Below are 17,716 nucleotides of genomic sequence, written 5' to 3'. Positions count from 1 at the left end.
GGCACTTGGTAGAGTTTTTGCTCATAGCCACCACATTCGTCCTAGCAATATCAGCTCTCGGGTACCTTCGGATAAAAGCCAAAGTCGATCGAGTCACCGATGACAAATCAAGAGAATCAGAGCCTGGACAATTTCTCTAATCCGCGAACATCACGAAATTTCTATTTTTTCAAGGAAACACGATTATTATTCGTTTTCAACATTTTAACTTCTCGCACACATTAAGCTCAATCGACTCTTCGTCTTATATAAATATATATCTATGCATCTCTCTATATTTAGCGCGTCAACTTTTTTTTTTCTTCCTTCAATCTTATACCAAAGTTCAGTTACCCCGACTGTAATATTTATTCTAGAAGCTCTAACTTCTCTTATATACATTCTAGTATTGACACACATCATCAGTCATTGTTACAATGTGCCGTAACTCTCATTTCATTCATCGATTCTAAATTATAATCGCTCAACTTTTTTCATCTACAATGCGTCAACTTAATCCCCCCTTAATCTTCAGCAAACTCCTGCATTTACATGCCGAATAATGTTTAATCCTGAAAAACTTGTTCCACTTTAATTCTCTGGGTCATCATTGGCCATCGTACTATCATGCTACATTATTTTATTAGTTAACTCTAAAAAATCCTAGCTTTATGAAGAATAAACTGCCCGCGCGATCGTCAATTTTACAGTCCTTGACATTTTTAAATTTGCAAAATTCTCAAAAAATGTCCTTATACGAGAGGAGATGTAAATTGTGACAATAAAATTGGCTGATAAAACGTAATCGCTGAGAGAAAATGAAAAAATATCGCCATTAGTATATATAGGCAGTAAAAATCAACAATCTCGTTAACTTGGCAACAAATATTCCACTACAACTCTTATGTAAGGTGCAATGCGTTGTTCACAATAACGCGTTGATAGATTTATCCATTTATTATTCCATTTTTATTTTAGATGTAATGGATACATTTCCCACCATTATTAGAGTAATTAACACGCTGCAATCACACTGCAGGATGGATATATATATATATATATATATATATATATATGTATATAGGGAATCCCCGGGAGAAGAGATTTGGCACGGCGAATTATAGTATAGTAATTTCTACGAGCTCCTAGCAATTGAGATTAAAAAGTAGGGAATTATAAATACAAAAGAGGAGAAAATTACTTAAAATAAGTACAATCAAAATAGTGTTTATTCGAGCCGAGCAACAATATTAAATTATGCATGCATTTATTGGCAAAATCTCGATATTAATGTACATTCGAGATATTTTTGCAAATAATTGTATTCGCATATATTGCAATTCATTTATAAACTACATTTATACATATATATATATATATATATATATATATATACATACATATAGTATTACAGGGACTCGAGGCATTTTTCCATGAGTTTTGTATATTGGCATAAACAAAATCTGTAGGCCGTTCGATAAGAAAGTCTAGGTGTAGCAGTTGACTCACTATTATTAGCGCAGAACGTCGCGTTTAAATTTATACAATCGCCGACAAAAGCACGTGCCAACAATATTTATAAGAATGAAACACGTACGTGCTTGAAATACCAAACGTGTTCGATTCAAAGCTGCGTGAAGTGACGAAAAATATTCAATTGTATGAAATTCATCATTCGTATATAGATCTGATTTTTGACACGAGCGAAATTCAGTGCTTGAGAAGATAAGGTGTACGTGTAGGTACGGTATAGTCTCAAGGAGAGACCGTTCGAAGCAATACGTTATTTCCAAACTCTGCATGCAGATATAAATTTTAACACACTCAACGAATAAACATTAGAAACACAATTTACACTCTCTAGGTATATATATACTATCGCTAAAAATTATATCAATAAATAATTATTATATATAATAACTAAGAGAGATTATTGGTAGAGAAAAATGTGCAGCACATCTCAGTGGGCGAATAGTTGGCGAAATAAAAAAGTTACTATATAGATATATTTAAGTGGACGAAAGTAGTAAATACTGCTCAGACTCGACCCGATGAAATGGGTGAGTCGAAAGGAGAAGTGCAAGCTTTTTTACATATAGTCATGCAATTATATAGGTACCTCGTTGATTTTTGCCATTTTGCAAGGGCACAAAGTTTTTTGTTTCACAAACCTCCTTAAATATCGATGATAATTGTGCGAGAGTATAGGGGTACCGAGTTGCAAGAATTATATTCCACTTTTCTTGGCGCACACACATGCACAAGATACTGCACCTATTATATACATACATACGCGAGTGAAAATAAATATACATGAAATACACAATGTGCGATCCTTGGACCCTCTGGAATGATCACGAGGAGGCTCAAGTAGGGGGTAGAGCAATTTTCTTACCCTATCTGTCATGTAACTTTTTTCTCAAGTTACTGTAACTTATTGGAGGAAATGGTTCATTAAAATATTCCTCAATAGATGATTCAATTAACTGATAAACTACTTGCTTCAGAACCTTATTGTATAATTGTTGTATATTTGTTTGTTTATTTAAAAGAAATGTTCTATTAATATGAGAAAAGATTTAAGGAATGTCATGATGCAGATATACATGGAGTAATCGAAGCAACGAAGAGTCTATTGTTTGTTTGAGTAAACTTTGAGTTGTAGTCGCGTGCACGAACACATGCATCTGTTGCGCAAATGGGGAGGCGAAAAATAATAATTAGGAAGTGCATAGGGGGTGGATGAGTCGTATATATATATATATATATATGTTGCAGGGCTTGCAAGCGTTCCACCGATTAGTATACATATAGTGCACGAGAGTAAGTTTCGAGTGTGAAAATGAATAGGAATTGCATGGTGTGCGCGCGCGCGACCCTTGGACACTCCAGAATGATCTAGAGAGAGAGAGGGAGAGAGAGAGAGAGAGAGGGAGAGACTCGAGTGGCGCGTCGGAGGAAGGAACGGATGGAACCAAAAACGCGCGCGTTGATTGATATACACACAGACACACGCACACTACGACGGTGGCCGGCACTCGGAGGGATCGAGACACGCATCGTGCACGCTCACGCGCACGTGGTTTATAGGTTTGCTTGACAGCGCGTCGCGACGCGCCTTCCTCTTGCATCGCTCGAAGAGGGTGGGGGCTTCTTTCAGCGTTCCGCCACCGCCACTACGCGATTCTTTTGCTGGTTGGTCTTTGAGGGGGGAGGGTCAGATGCAAGGAATCGCACAGACAGGTGTCGTGTCTCGCGTCTCACGGGCTTAAGACGATATAAGAAACCGTGTCTGGCTCCTGGACACCTCAGTGATAGAGCTGCAAGGTGTTCGAGACAGTTCGAGTACAGCGGTGCTGCCTATATAATATACCTAGGCTTCGACGCGAACATTTTTTTACGTCTTCTCTCCTCCCTTCTCGCGAACGCTTAGTTTTCTCCAACTCTTTTCCACACACACATATACTCCTACAGAGAGGAATTTTTCTTCTACCGCAGCATTAACAGTGAGTTGGCCAGTTTGGTCGTTCGTTCAGTGCAAAATATATATCGGTTCGCATTTTAATCATTCATTTAGTTTTAGCTCTCTTTCCATATGCTTATATTCTATTTATATTATTTCCATCTTATTCCCAGAGCGACCTGAATAAGGATTTGGATAAAAACTTTGATTGGTCCTGCAGTTGCCCGTTGTTACAAACACCTATTGGTTCCATTGATTATATTTTTCCAAGAAATTTCTTTGGTGACTCTATATAGTGGAAATCTGTGCTCTTCTGTGATTTTTTCTTCTCGTTGCATATATATTCTTGTAATTGATCTCTTATTCTGCGGTAATTTAATACCGATGAGATTAGAATTTTCGTTTGGAGCAAATTTTACTTTCTTTATTGAAGAAAATGTCCAAATGATACGTGTAAAATCTTGTGCGAGTGTGGATTGTGCTAAATTAATAGGCAGGTTATACATAAACAATTATCGTGGCTTTGAGAGAGCTAATCACAATCGGTCGGGCATTTCGATGGAAAGACAAGGCGCGAGTCTGAAAAAGAACACAACATCTCTCTCTCTCTCTCTCTCTCTCTCTCCCTCAGTTTCTCTCTTTGCCAATAAAATCTGATAAATCATGTACAATTTAATTTAACGCGAAACTCTCTAAATAGTTTATAATCTTACTATTATTTACCATATATTCTTTTTCTCTCAATTATTGTACAGGCTGCCGAGCTTCTATCGATATAGCTGCAGATACTCTAGCCTGAGATATATCTTGTCTTTGCATGCATGTCAGTCGTTGTGTATATTATTATATTCCCATGTTTTAAACAGGTTCTCTTTGATTGTTAAAAAGCTGAAGATAATTCATCGTAACGAGTACTGTAAAAGCTTAAAGAGCAAACCACACAATTGAATTATTATGATAAAATATAAGCAGTCTTGGCCTTTGGGGTAAGACCGATTTTACGCAAAACCGTTAGTTGACTCGGCAGAATCGCATCGTTCGATCTACCTAGAATATAACAGTTTTCTGAAATCTCAATTATAATCTAGCTCTCTCATATACATGTATATATGAAATCTGTCGAGTGGCATGTTGAAGCACTTGATGCGAATAAAAGTATCAAATATTAGCTTATAAAAAAGAAAAGTAATTATAACAATAAGAGTCTCTCTCGATTGGGTGGTATAATAAAACTTGATGGCGTGCAGTTATTATTAGCAATCATTTGTTCAACACAGGCGAATATACATAATGTGCATGTATAGTTAAATGAAAGATTTGTTTGGTGCCAACTGCCAAGTTGCACGCGCGATTAGCGTCAATTTTTAATCTTTCTTGGACAATTATTATTCCGTAGATCAGATTTTATTTGATCGAGCACTGCATGACTCGGAGCAGAGGAATTCTCGGAATAGGAATTCGAACTTGCATCATACTGCAAACATACTAATTTCCTCCATGTTGTTTTTTCCACTTGTATTAATCATAAATTATCGCAGGACAATTAATTGTTACAATGACTTGTCACAGCGGATAGCTAATTAACAGTATAGGCCAGATTTATCGTGCATTAGGATTGATTCAGAGTGACAAATATATTCTATGGCATTTAGCTTTGATTCAGCTGCAAGGATATATTGTTAAGAAATTCGAGTGTGTGTGTGTGTAAAGAGATAAGGGGGGTGGGTGAAGAGAGGCAGCCATAGGCATGCATAGCGCATTCAGCAAAGGATAGTTATTTGAAATAAGTGGAGTAACTAGTTGTGGGGGTCTGAGGAGCAAACTGGATTACAAGAGGCAATGACTACGCGTGGCTGCATGCGCAGACGGTATATAGGGACTGCATTTTTTGCGGTGTAAACAAGTTTTCAGTGAGTTGCAGTGTTTGGTGAAGTTACTTTTCCTTTCAGCGCCAACGTGCAATTGCAAAATCCCTTTTAGCCGCCTCGAGATTCTCTCTCTCTCTCTCTCTCTCTCTCTCGAACGAATTATAAATCGTGCTCCTTTTTTCGTTAAACGTGTCGGCTGCTGCTGCAGCGCGAGGAGGCCGAAGCTTCCATCAACCGCATATAGCAATTGCTTGCGCAGACAATCGTAAGGAACAATAAGATTGTTTAGTTTATTGGCTATCGGGCCGTTATTGCTCGCCTTGGATTTTCCCCATAATTTTGCAACGTCTTTCGCCAATTTTTTCTCGGCGCACTGCGCAGCGATTGCTCGCGACCAATCTAAAACGCCCGGGCCTCGTGCTTCAATATTTTTTCTTTTGCAATGTCTCTTTCGTCCTATCGTCTCTCTTTTTCTAAACTATACTATATATATATAGCGACGACGACCCACTTTTGACCATTGTTCCGCTGCAGGATATGGGGGGGGGGGGGGGGGGCTTTTCTTTTCAATTGTCAAATTGAGGCGCGATAAACATGCGGTGCGCATGGCTATGATCTTTCGATTAAACTCGTGCAGTCGGCCTGCAATAGTCCAGAGCGGGCTGCGCGATATAAACTTATTGTTGTATTTTTCCTTCCCTAAAATAGCTTCCCCCACACTTTAATTATATATAAATATGTGTGCACATACTTATACGCGCATGTGCCTCGAACGGAGGAGATTTTTATTTCCTTCTTTGTTTTTTTCAATTAATTTTTCTCGATATACACCGCAGCGCGGTGTACAATGTGTTATCCGATTATAAGCGCGAGAAGAGAAGAGTACTATATATATCCTCCCCCCCCCCCCCCCTCCCATAACGCGAGGCACGCGCCTATACGTCATCGCTGTCTCTTTCCAACGAAACATCCACATTTTGATCATTAAACAGCTGCAGCTGCCTATCGATTATTTAGGACGAGAGTTACACATTGGCTGGTCTCGAAATGTGTGTCCAAAAGAGAATTAGCGAAAAGCCGCTAGACCGGTTTACTTGCCGGACGTATCTATAGCGAGTAGTGCGCAAGGTGGTCCAAATTACTGGGGCAAAAAATCCGCGGCGTAATTTCTAATAGTCAAGAAGCATGCACTATAGGCAAGCACCTAGAACCTGGCAAATCCCAACAGGTTCTGCGTCTCTTTTTTATATATATCTCAGCTCGATGGATTCGGCAAGTGATCGAGGAATTTTCTCGAATTAAAGCGCGCGGTATACGAAACGTACGCCGAATGATCCTGCACTGCAGCGCATATCATCGAGTTTAACGCACGCCGCGGCAATTAACTTGAATCTCCCGCGTACTACGTCAAAAGTCTAATCGCAACTCGACTCTGTATACAGATACGTATATTTCAAAAGGAACTTTCAATACCACGAGAATCAACGTGGGAAAAATTCATCCAGGACATGTATCTATCGTAAAAAATGTCTAATCGACCGCGGCCCGTGTCTAGCTTGGGAACGAGATATATTTTTAAACGAACAATCATTTTTCTCCTCCGCTCAGACCTGCACATTTAATATAATACTGGGCCAATGTGATATTTTATACTCGATAGACACTAATATATTGTGCAGAAAATAATGTGGAGGTAAAACTAGTGCTTAGGAATATAACGAAAAGGTGATGCATGGTCACTTGTGCAAAATTACACTCTTCATTTATTATAGGCACATCTATCTAATTATAGCTGTAGAATTTTTGTGTGATAGATGAAAGTGTAAGGTAGGAGTAAGATTTTTATATAATAATTGAAGGATAGGAAGGTTCGATAAGATGTTGACAAGGTCGGAAATGGAGTTGGTGCATGGCATTGCTATAATCGATCCTTCCTCAAGAGAGTCTGCATTAAACAGCTCTATCGCGAGATAATGCTGGAAGCTATAGCCTTTTTCTTTGTTTTTTTTTTTTTTTTTTTTTTTTTTTTTTTTTGACATCCACACACTGGCAAAACTGGTGCATATTTCCGACTTTTTTCTGGCACATTCGAGAAAATCTTTGTCGGTGAAAGGACAGCAATGTAACCTTTCCTATATAGCCTGAATAAGCAGGAGAACGTTGATCCATAAAGCTAGCCCCAACCCAACACGATCGAGCAGAAACTCGTCGATCGGGTTTATCGGCCAGTTTATCCTGTGTAACGCGCGCAGCTGATCTCGACCGGAAAGAGATCGCTTATTGCTAGTCGTCTTTCATTACAGCTGCAAAAAATCTCTCTTCTACTCTATCCCTAGCTGTGCCCCATTGCGTCACTGAAGCTCCAATAAAGCAACGCTCCAATAATTTTTCAAGCACGCGCGCGCGCGCAGGCAGATATATCCAGCCCTAGGCCCCCTAGACCTCGCGCTCTCTCATCCATTTCCCTACACATGCATATATACATATATCCTATAACCGTGGCCTTTCCACTTTTTCCTCCCAATATATCATCGATATTATATCATCATGCACACTCGGCAAGGATCTCTCAATATGCTGCTATAATTTTCAGATGGCGACCATAGTGAGGAAGATCTACGATGGTTACCGAGACATCATGGATAATAAAAGTGATCCAAGAGTGAACGATTGGGCCATGATGAGCGGTCCGTTCCCAACGCTGGCCATTTGCCTTTTTTACGCTTACTTTGTCAAGGTCCTGGGACCCAAGCTGATGGAGAACAGGAAGCCTTTCGATCTCAGAAGAGTCATGATATTTTACAATTTATTCCAAGTGATATTCTCCAGCTGGCTGTTCTACGAGGTAACAAGCTATAATCATGCAAATATCCCATTTCGCCCATACGCATTAGATTCTCTCTGTACATATAGAGTAGTTTTTTCAAGAGTGTGCAACTTTTGCCCCCACCCTATCAAGTTTGAAGAAATCTTGAAAAGGACAATAATCCAACGTTCGAGTTGAATGACCTTCGCTATATTCGTCGCAAGTACCATATTTTCCTTCAATCGCAGATCACTCTTACACGATTGTTTGATCAACGTTAAATTAAAGTACATATACACATGCATGCACGCACAAAATAATATGGTAAATTTACGTATATGTATACACACATATATATATATATAGTGAATCGAGTGCGCGGCACTTGATGAGCCATTTGTTTCTTCGCTTTCAGAAGACAAAAGAGAAAAATCAAGAGAGAATAAGTTGCCGCGCATGTGTATTATATCGCATCGTGAAAAAATGATTAGTTTATTTGTACCATTTGGTTATTATTATAAGGACGGTGTAATAAAATTGCTATATTGATTTTGCACAGTGCCTGGCATCCGGTTGGTGGGGACAATATTCTTTCAGGTGTCAACCGGTTGATTACTCGACCAACCCAACGGCAATGAGAATGGCACGAGGTTGCTGGTGGTACTACTTTTCCAAGTTCACCGAGCTCATGGACACGGTCTTCTTTGTGTTGAGAAAGAAGAACAATCACATCTCGACTCTCCACGTGATCCATCACGGTTGCATGCCACTATCCGTTTGGTTCGGAGTGAAATTTACGCCAGGTAAGAGAGTCGGGGCAGAAAATTCCTATCGGCACACCGGGTGGCCACGATAACAAGTTTCTAATCTAAAAAAAAGAATCGTGATTTTCACGAGGCAACAATTATTTTATCTCCCGCGCTACACGACGCGAGTCGTGCAGCATACCGCACATGCGCGCGCGAGTATATTGGGAGAGTATATATGCATGTGTATAGAATATCTCGCGCTGTCAGTATGGGAACGCGTGTTATTTTTTCTTTACATGCAAAAACTATAGAGTGCAGCAAGATGAGAATGATGCTGCATGCGCGCGCGCGCGTGTTTGTACATATAACTATTGGAGGAGACTAAAGACCTTAATTGCTGCTGACATGGTGATTGTTGTTATCAGGTGGCCACAGCTCCTTCTTTGGATTACTAAACACGTTCGTCCACATTGTCATGTATTCCTACTACTTGCTGGCAGCTCTGGGTCCAAAAATACAGCCCTACCTGTGGTGGAAGAAATACCTGACGAGTCTGCAAATGATCCAATTCGTTCTGGTGATGATCCATGCCTTCCAGCTGCTCTTCGTCGACTGCAACTACCCAAAAGCCTTCGTTTGGTGGATCGGACTCCACGCTGTCATGTTCTACTTCCTCTTCAGGGACTTTTACGTCGAGGCTTACAAGAAGAGGAAGATGTCCATTGCCCAGAAGAAGGAACAGTACAGACAGGAGCAATCGAGGCTCGATCAGCTGAAACAGCAGACCCAGCTAAACGGATCCAAGGACAATTCTGTGATTTATGCCAATCAGTACAAAATGGCGACTGGATACATTTCTGACAAGGGCTTGAGGAACCGCGTGTTCATCGACAATCGTGCATTTCAAGATTGAGGGAGGCTGCTGTGCGCTTTCTCCTCCTCGTCGCGCGTGCTCGATGAGATCGATCTCTTCGTCCTGACAAAAATCCTTATGCGATTTATTAGTCCGTTCTGACACTCGCATCAGACAAACTCGCCCAAAATCCACGTTGATTTTCGCGATTCGGTTTCGATTCCTTCGAATTTTTTTCGCCTCCTCCTATATATGTATATCGTAGAAAGAGAGAGAGAGAGAGAGCTTATTCATCGTCTCGACATGAATAGCATTTTGCAACATTTTTAACGAATGCTTGCGTGTATATGTGTGCGTGCATGTGTGCGTGTGTGCGTGCGTGCTCGCGCGAAAGAATGCTGGAGGACTGAGTAACGTTATTTAGGTTAAGGAGAATTTTTTATTGGCCTGCCAAATCTTATCCAATTACCAAAATAAGCCAATTGAGATGCCTTGCTATATTCGTCTCGTTTATAGATTAAAGCGTTTTTGTATATATATACACATATATAAAGATAATACATGTAAAGTATATAGTTTATGAATTTTTCGTGAAATTCAGATTAATTAGATTTTTCTGATCCTCTTGACGCGATCGGCAATTCAAACTGAAATGACCATTTCCTTCCGCGTACATCGACAAACCGAAATAATATAAGCTACTTGATATTCGTCTGAGAATCAAATTCGCCTAGCTCGACATACCTATATATGTATATCATTTATTGGCACTAAATGTATTAGGACACGATCGATTTATTGCTCAAAGAATCAGTGAAATATATCACTTTGTACAGGCTGTGCAATAATTATCCATCGTACAATAGGGCTAATTTGCCCCTCGAGAGAATATTATTACTTTTTTTAGTCAACAATTAATATATACGTTCTAACTCTTTATATAATTCCCATATATTCATCACGATTCTTTTATTGTTATATATATTACATTGCTCGATCTCTGTTGTTTCTGTTAAACTAATTTTCTAATAAATTTTAGAATGTTTATACAAACCAGGTCCTCCCGTTTAGGTAAGCACTTTTGTCCATTTTTCAAAATAAACTGAAAGAGCAATAATTTTCTCTTGAAAGAAAAAAGGAAAGAGGAAAAAGGCAAATTTGTGTGCGATTATTATTGCTCGGCCTTTGCCAAAGGTATTTTCCTTGGAATATTAATCTGGATTTTGACTTTGATTCTTCGCCTATTCCCGCACGAGGCAGCTAGTTGCGAGAGACGCGGACAATTTATTGAGCGCTGGAGAAAAATAAAATTGTTCATCCGCATGGTCGCGATCACGCGCACGGGCGATATTTGCGAAATAGAAGTGCATCTGGAAATCTTGCCATGCATCCATCCGTTAAAGGAATCCTCGCGCGTTTACCTTCAATATCCAAAGACTCGATCTTCGAGTAGCATTATTCATTACGAAATCTCGACGAATACTGTACCCAAGTGTTAAAAGTAATCGCAAGCAAAAAATAGAAACTCGAGAAATGCACGTAGTATAACGTTAAGTAACTTTGTATAGAGCGAGTTCACTCAAGTAGTTGTATATTTATTTTATACGACAAATAAATTGTATACTCTTTTTAAGCGATTGTTTGTATCAACCGACGACCTTCTCCCCTCGATCCTCCAACGCAGTCATCCATCCTCTCATGTTGCAGCAATTTTAATCGCGCGAAAACAAATAAGATTTCTTTTCGCGCGATTAAAAGGACAGCTAGTGCGCATGCGTTCTTCTATATATACGTACAATATTCATAGAGGCAATCGAGTCAATGACATTTGTCAAATAATAAAGAGAAATTTAACATTGGGTGTGTCATATTTATCAAGTTGAACGTACATCATTGCTTAAAACCGAGTGTGCAGAATAGGTACAAACTAAACATGCTGTTTCCCCCAAGTTATTCTCCGTTGTAATCGAGCGAGGGTAAAATAGAAATACAACGAGCGCGCGTGCGGCAACGACGACACGACACACACACGCGCGTATGATATATAGATACGGAAAAAGTGCCGCTCGCAACATTATCGACCACTGGTATGGGAGAGTATCCGGTACGTGCGTGGCTGCTGCTGCTGCTGTGCTGCTGCTTACTTTTTACCATGCTAGATAAATCAGTGCACCGCGGTCTAATTTATCTTTTCCAACAGTTAGAGTCGATCGCTCCATCGTCCCATCATCTTATCCGGCTTTAAACATGCAACTATTTAACTCGTTTAAAATTAATTCATTATAAGATATCACAATGATACAGCTTGTATATGTATATTAGGGTGGTCGTTGAAAACAAATTTTTTGACGGATCCCCATGCAAAAACCACTAGTATTTGATGAGAAACTACAGTGGTTGAAACCTGTGGCCTCACACAAATGATAGAAACACGTGCCTCGATGCGAGATCAAATACAATTTTCGAAGAATTTTACAGTTTTTCGCAGATAACTCATTAAATATTCGATTCTATGAAAAGATGCATATAACCTTTTCTCCGAAGAATTAAATTCTACATAATAAAGGTTCTATACATTTTTCTTCTAGAATGCATACTAATCGAGATATTCTTGAAAAATCGATCCTCTTTTTCGTTTATACACATTATATTGATATATGTTTATATGAATAATTATATTCAGTTTACCGTACAATTAACATATTTTATTAAATTAAGAGAAATAAAATGTGTAACTACAGCGAAATAAGAATAACTACTCATATGAGCATATGTCAATATATAATATGTGTATAAACGAAAAAGAGGATCGATTTTTCAGCAATATCTCGATTAGTATGCATTCTAGAAGAAAAATGTATAGAATCTTTATTATGTAGAATTTAATTCTTCAGAGAAAAGGTTATATGCATCTTTTCATAGAATCGAATATTTAATGAGTTATCTGCGAAAAACTGTAAAATTCTTCGAAAATTATATTTGATCGTATCGAGGCACGTGTTTCTATCATTTGTGTCAGGCCACAGGTTTCAACCACTGTAGTTTCTCATCAAATACTAGTGTTTTTTAAGGATCCGCCAAAAAATATTTTTTTAATCACCACCCTAATGTATATAGGTATAATATTGTAAAAATTTATAATTGTGCGTGTATGTGCGATTAATGTTAATTTTGTACAAGTGTAGAAAAGCCAAGTGGGGAATGCCTTTAATCGCACTTGCACGAATCATGATTAGCTTCAATTATAGTAATTGACATGATTGTGCTTTCTTATTTTAAATTAATAACTCGATAATTAAAGCATAAAAGTTGAAAGGGGTAATTTCGGTTGGCAATTGAATATCTATACATATAATTCTCCAGAGCGCGCGCGCGCGGCTAGAACAATATACAAAGCAACGACTGCTAATGGTAAGCGAGTTATTGCCACTTGAGAGATAAATTGACTTATGTGACATTGATGGCTGTGCGATAATTGTTTCTCGTAATAAGCGCAAGCTCTTAATCGATGGATTTAAATAGAGTGCTGCTGCAGGCAGTGGAGCGAATTACGAGGCGTTTTTACATATATGTTAAAGCGAGGAGGAATTAAGAGATGCTCCCCCTCCCCCTCTGAAACGCATGCATGCATGCAAGTACATACGCGGCTAAGCGCAGTAGGTCGTCGTATTAGCACGGATTGGACGGTAGGAGCTAGAGGGACGGTGCTAATTTTCAATGGTGAAAGTGTCCGCGCCGCTTGGTGAAAGTGCAAGCCATATATGCGCGACAGAATAAAAGAGGCCGATATACATACACATATATGCCAGCGAGGCCCAACATTCGAGATTATTCAATTTCTATATATATATATATATATACATATATGTGCGCATGGCACTTGACGATCCATGTAATACAGAGCTATCGGTGCAATTACGATTTTCAACCTTCTCCGCGATGTAACTCGACTCGATGTAATTTCGCGAGTGCTGCATGGCGAGTGGCGACTATGTACCCTGCCTGCAACCCTCGATCTCGCTTCTCAATTTATATTCGCCCGCGCGTTCATGTAGCTGGCGGTCAACGAGAAATACATGAGAAATATTCAATGGCTGCGTACATGTATTATATACGCGTAAACATTGCAGAGGGTACATTATATATACATATATATATATATATATATATATCTGCAGCAATAATGGATGCGAGCGTTATAAATATTCAATGATTTCTTTCACCTGGAAGAAAGTGTTACGATGCAAATTGATTCCAACTCTATGTACATTGCATTTCAATTAGGCTCGTATATTGTATTTTTGTATATACATATTTGTATGGGAATAACGAACGCGCGAACATATCCTGCTGAGTAAAGAAAAAAAAAATAAAGAAAAAAAAAAGCATTCCTGGTCAAAGCAGCAAACGCAAGGGCGCATTGCAGCAAACAGCTTAAACCATGCACGTACTCCATTTATGCAAAAGCATTTAGATGTGGCGAATCAAAGATCGATTCGCGCTCTCTGTGACCCCTATTGCGTCATTGTTTGCATGAATCGCGACACTCGCAAGAATCATTTGATGTGTCAATTATTCAAATAAATAAATCCTACAGAAGAGTCTTGACGTCATTGTCAACCCCCCATCTACTTTACTTTCATTTTCTTATTCCTTGTGCCGATCGACCTTGCGTGTGTACTACCTGCGATGCCTGCAGTGCGCGCGTGTGTGTATACAAAGAGAAAAAACTTGTACAACTACTTTAAAATTGCTCATTTTTTATATAGTAAAATTCTCAACATTTCAGCATTAGTATAGCACGTGTGTATATATATTGCATGATTATAGGTTGAAAATGGCTCGATATAAGGGCCGTTTATCGCGCATTTCATATCGCACGCCCGGTATGTATAGATTTTTGAAAGTGTAACCTTCTCCCCCTCCCCCCGCGCGAGAAAAGAATTTCATGCCAGACTTTCCAAATGATTTTCAATGAAATTCCAAAACACAGAGAGATGCCGGCTCTTCCTCTTCGTTACAACACTATACGTATATATATATATATGTATAAGAATTATGTAAGCGCGCGTCCTTGATAAAATTCTGCTAATTAAATAATGTGTACGGCTTTTATAATCGCGCGATCGTCGTTATATTTCTTTCTTCTCTCCATTCTCACTTTTATTCATCAACCCTGTATTTTACGCCGCAGAAATGGCCACTTATTGTTTGGGTAAGAATTAAAATGAGGAAAATGACAAAAGTGAGGAAAATTTGTTGAGAAATTGCTTCTCGGCGGATTTTGCGCGGTGAATTTCTATTAATGGAAATTTCGTCTTACAAGAGCAGGAAGCAGCAAGTAAATCGGTATAGGTGCATGATATTACTTGCGTCAATATAGGCTAGGCGCGCAACTATATAGTATACGTTATTATGCATACGAGTCTTACGACGTTACGACGAAAAGATATGTAATATACATGTAGGTATATGTATATATATATATATACGCGTGTGTGTGTGTGTTGTGCGCGCGGGTATAAGGGGCGCGACTCCGAGTGGAAATTAAATGACCGCCACCGCGCGCCGGTAACATTAACATTTTATTTACCATTCAAGCAATCATTACAATAATAACACACACTCGAATCGCGATTATTGAATTATAAATAATTAATGAAAGAAATATGGTGCAAAAATTGGATACTCGAAATAAAATTGCATGGCTATATATAAGAAAAGGAAGGAAACTGCATGTGCATAAATATCGATTGTGTTTGTAATATAGAGGCGCGCGCGCATGTGCAGCGAGTCTCCGATGTGTGTTATTACGCAGATATAAGAGAGCTGCGAGAGGTAAATAACGTGGAGCATTGGGACGTTATGGGAGGAAGTGTTGTGATGATCCTAGGAATGTCGAGTGCTAACAGGATCGAAGGCTGCATGCCCACCCCCCCCCCCCCCCAACACTCTCCACGCTTCTCGTGCGCGCGATACTCTCCGACTTTTATATGTATTCTACAAACACATCAGCAGGGCCATGTCAAACAAATAACACACGCATGCACACACGGGGCCGAGCTATATATATATATATATATATTTACCGACAGAGCAATACTTTTCTGCATATATCCGATAAACCTTACCGCCTTCTCCTCGAAATAATCTATGGAAAAATCATTTGGCGGATCGAGTCTCCAATACGCGCGTGCATTATTCATATACATACGACTCGTCGTGTCCTATCCTTCACCGTGAAAAAGCGTTCCTGAACTTGGATGTCCGAGAACGAAAGCGCACATACGCGCACATCAATATATGAGTAATGTTCGCCACCCCCCCCCCCCCCCCCCTAATGCGTCATCGCGCGTAGAGTGCTATACGAGGCGAGATTTCAGTCAATATGCTTTGCGCTCTCGTCAAACAGTTCCACGTAAATTTCTTAACGACTCTTCCATTTAATCAGCTGTCAATCTTCCTTAAACTTCCTCGATCTTTCCTACACGTAATACTTTTGCACAAATCATTTGAGCAAGCAAACTCCCCCCAAACGACAAATTAACTTGGAGATTCGTTCGCGTCGATGAGAGCTAGTCTGACAAATTTATTTACCAATGCAGCAAAATTTTTGCAATAAAAACTTTGAATCTCATTTCGAAATCTTATCGCGTATTTAAACGTTTCAAACAACGCGCGTCAATGCGCTTATTATGGTAATTTTCAATATGTATATGTACTCGCGTAATAACGCGATGGGGATTTCTAAAAAAAAAAAAAAGGAATCAAATGAATCGTATTATTGTCGCGGCGAGTAAGAAAAGGAAATTGTATGCATTCCAAAAGGTTTGACGTCATCTGATGGAGTATATACGTATATCTCATTGAAATCTGTATACACCGGCATTGAGGACACCGCGATATGTAACGCTTTTGTACCCCGGCCAACATTTCGTTTAATCGCCACGATAATCATAATACATTTCTATAATTTGTGTGACTCGCTCTATACCAAGTCTTATTTGTATTGTATCTATATATACGTATATATATATATATATAGAGAGAGAGAGAGAGTTGTTACAATTCTTCAAAAGTTGTCAGTAGAATTCTTATGAAAAAATCCTGACCATGTACGCATGCAATTATCGAGAGGAATTCGCTTCCTCCTCTTTCAAGGTTACTCGTCAATTTGGATATTAGCTATACTTGGGGGGTGGGAGATTTTCCATATTTATACTGCATAGAATATAATACAACTATGATTATTCAAGTGATCTAATATATGGTACGAGTAGCTCGATCGTTGATTTAAAGAAAAACTCTTTGATCGCAGCGCGATCGAGTATTGTTAAATATATAATATAATGTTTCGAATAGTGATATTTATTGGATTATATACTTTAATCGAATGGAAATATATCATTTCTATGCGGTCAATTAATAGAGAATCTGCATAATGCTAAACAATTAAATCCAAAAGGAGCACGTCGAATGAGCGCCGTGTGTTCCACGAGGTAGATTCTGTGGAGGATGCGCGCATATATGTATATATAAAAATCGTCAGAAGGATTTTAAGAAATTAAGAAATGCATCGCCCGCGAGATCAATGTGGATGGAAAAATTAATATATTTCAAGCTTGGATATATATACATGTGCAGGAATTGCGATAAATGTTTTGCAGAATTTCAGTTGTGCGTTGCATCCGAACGAAGAAGCGTAAACAATTGCTTTGGAATTGATACTCTGGTCGATTTCAACACACTTGCACCTCTCGACTCGGCAGAATTCTGGAGAAATTCAACAGAGCTGCCGCGATCGAGAGAGGGTTCGATAATGCAATAAAGCAACGTATACTGCAACACGCAGGCTGGCGGGACGGGGACGGACCTTATTAGCGCGATAGCAGCGATTAGCTGTAGCACTGCATGCGCTCTTCCAGCTCGAATTCTTCTCCGACGCGACGCGAGACACGCACATGTTCGCGCGTATACATGTTATACTTATTGTATATC

At 39.2% G+C, this 17,716-nt stretch overlaps 1 protein-coding gene across 2 annotated transcripts; it reads left to right on the top strand.

The window, feature by feature from the left end:
- The first annotated feature begins 3,241 nt into the window (after nt 1–3,241).
- Nucleotides 3,242–11,351, top strand: LOC136783118 (very long chain fatty acid elongase AAEL008004-like). 2 transcript variants are annotated; one of them, XM_066742979.1, is made up of 4 exons: nt 3,242–3,485; nt 7,904–8,155; nt 8,676–8,919; nt 9,291–11,351. In XM_066742979.1, the coding sequence occupies exons 2-4, from the start codon at nt 7,904–7,906 to the stop codon at nt 9,776–9,778; spliced, it is 984 nt and encodes a 327-aa protein (XP_066599076.1). In that variant the 5' UTR covers nt 3,242–3,485; the 3' UTR covers nt 9,779–11,351. The 2 variants fall into 2 exon arrangements, with proteins under 2 accessions (XP_066599076.1, XP_066599077.1); XM_066742980.1 differs by lacking the exon at nt 3,242–3,485 and adding an exon at nt 4,837–5,352.
- The last annotated feature ends 6,365 nt before the right edge of the window (nt 11,352–17,716 follow it).

This window comes from Prorops nasuta, unplaced genomic scaffold, assembly GCF_024137725.1.
Source record: "Prorops nasuta isolate Cenicafe-Biocafe unplaced genomic scaffold, Cenicafe_Pnas_1.2 PNAS00032, whole genome shotgun sequence".
In the NCBI taxonomy this organism is placed as follows: Eukaryota; Metazoa; Arthropoda; class Insecta; order Hymenoptera; family Bethylidae; genus Prorops; species Prorops nasuta.
This window is presented reverse-complemented; position numbering and strand designations above follow the sequence as displayed.

Coding starts and splice junctions, on each gene's coding strand:
- LOC136783118 (XM_066742979.1), top strand. CDS start 7,904: ATGGCGACCATAGTGAGGAAGATCTACGATGGTTACCGAGACATCATG. Junction 8,156..8,675: donor CCAGCTGGCTGTTCTACGAG/GTAACAAGCTAT, acceptor GATTTTGCACAG/TGCCTGGCATCCGGTTGGTG. Junction 8,920..9,290: donor CGGAGTGAAATTTACGCCAG/GTAAGAGAGTCG, acceptor TGTTGTTATCAG/GTGGCCACAGCTCCTTCTTT.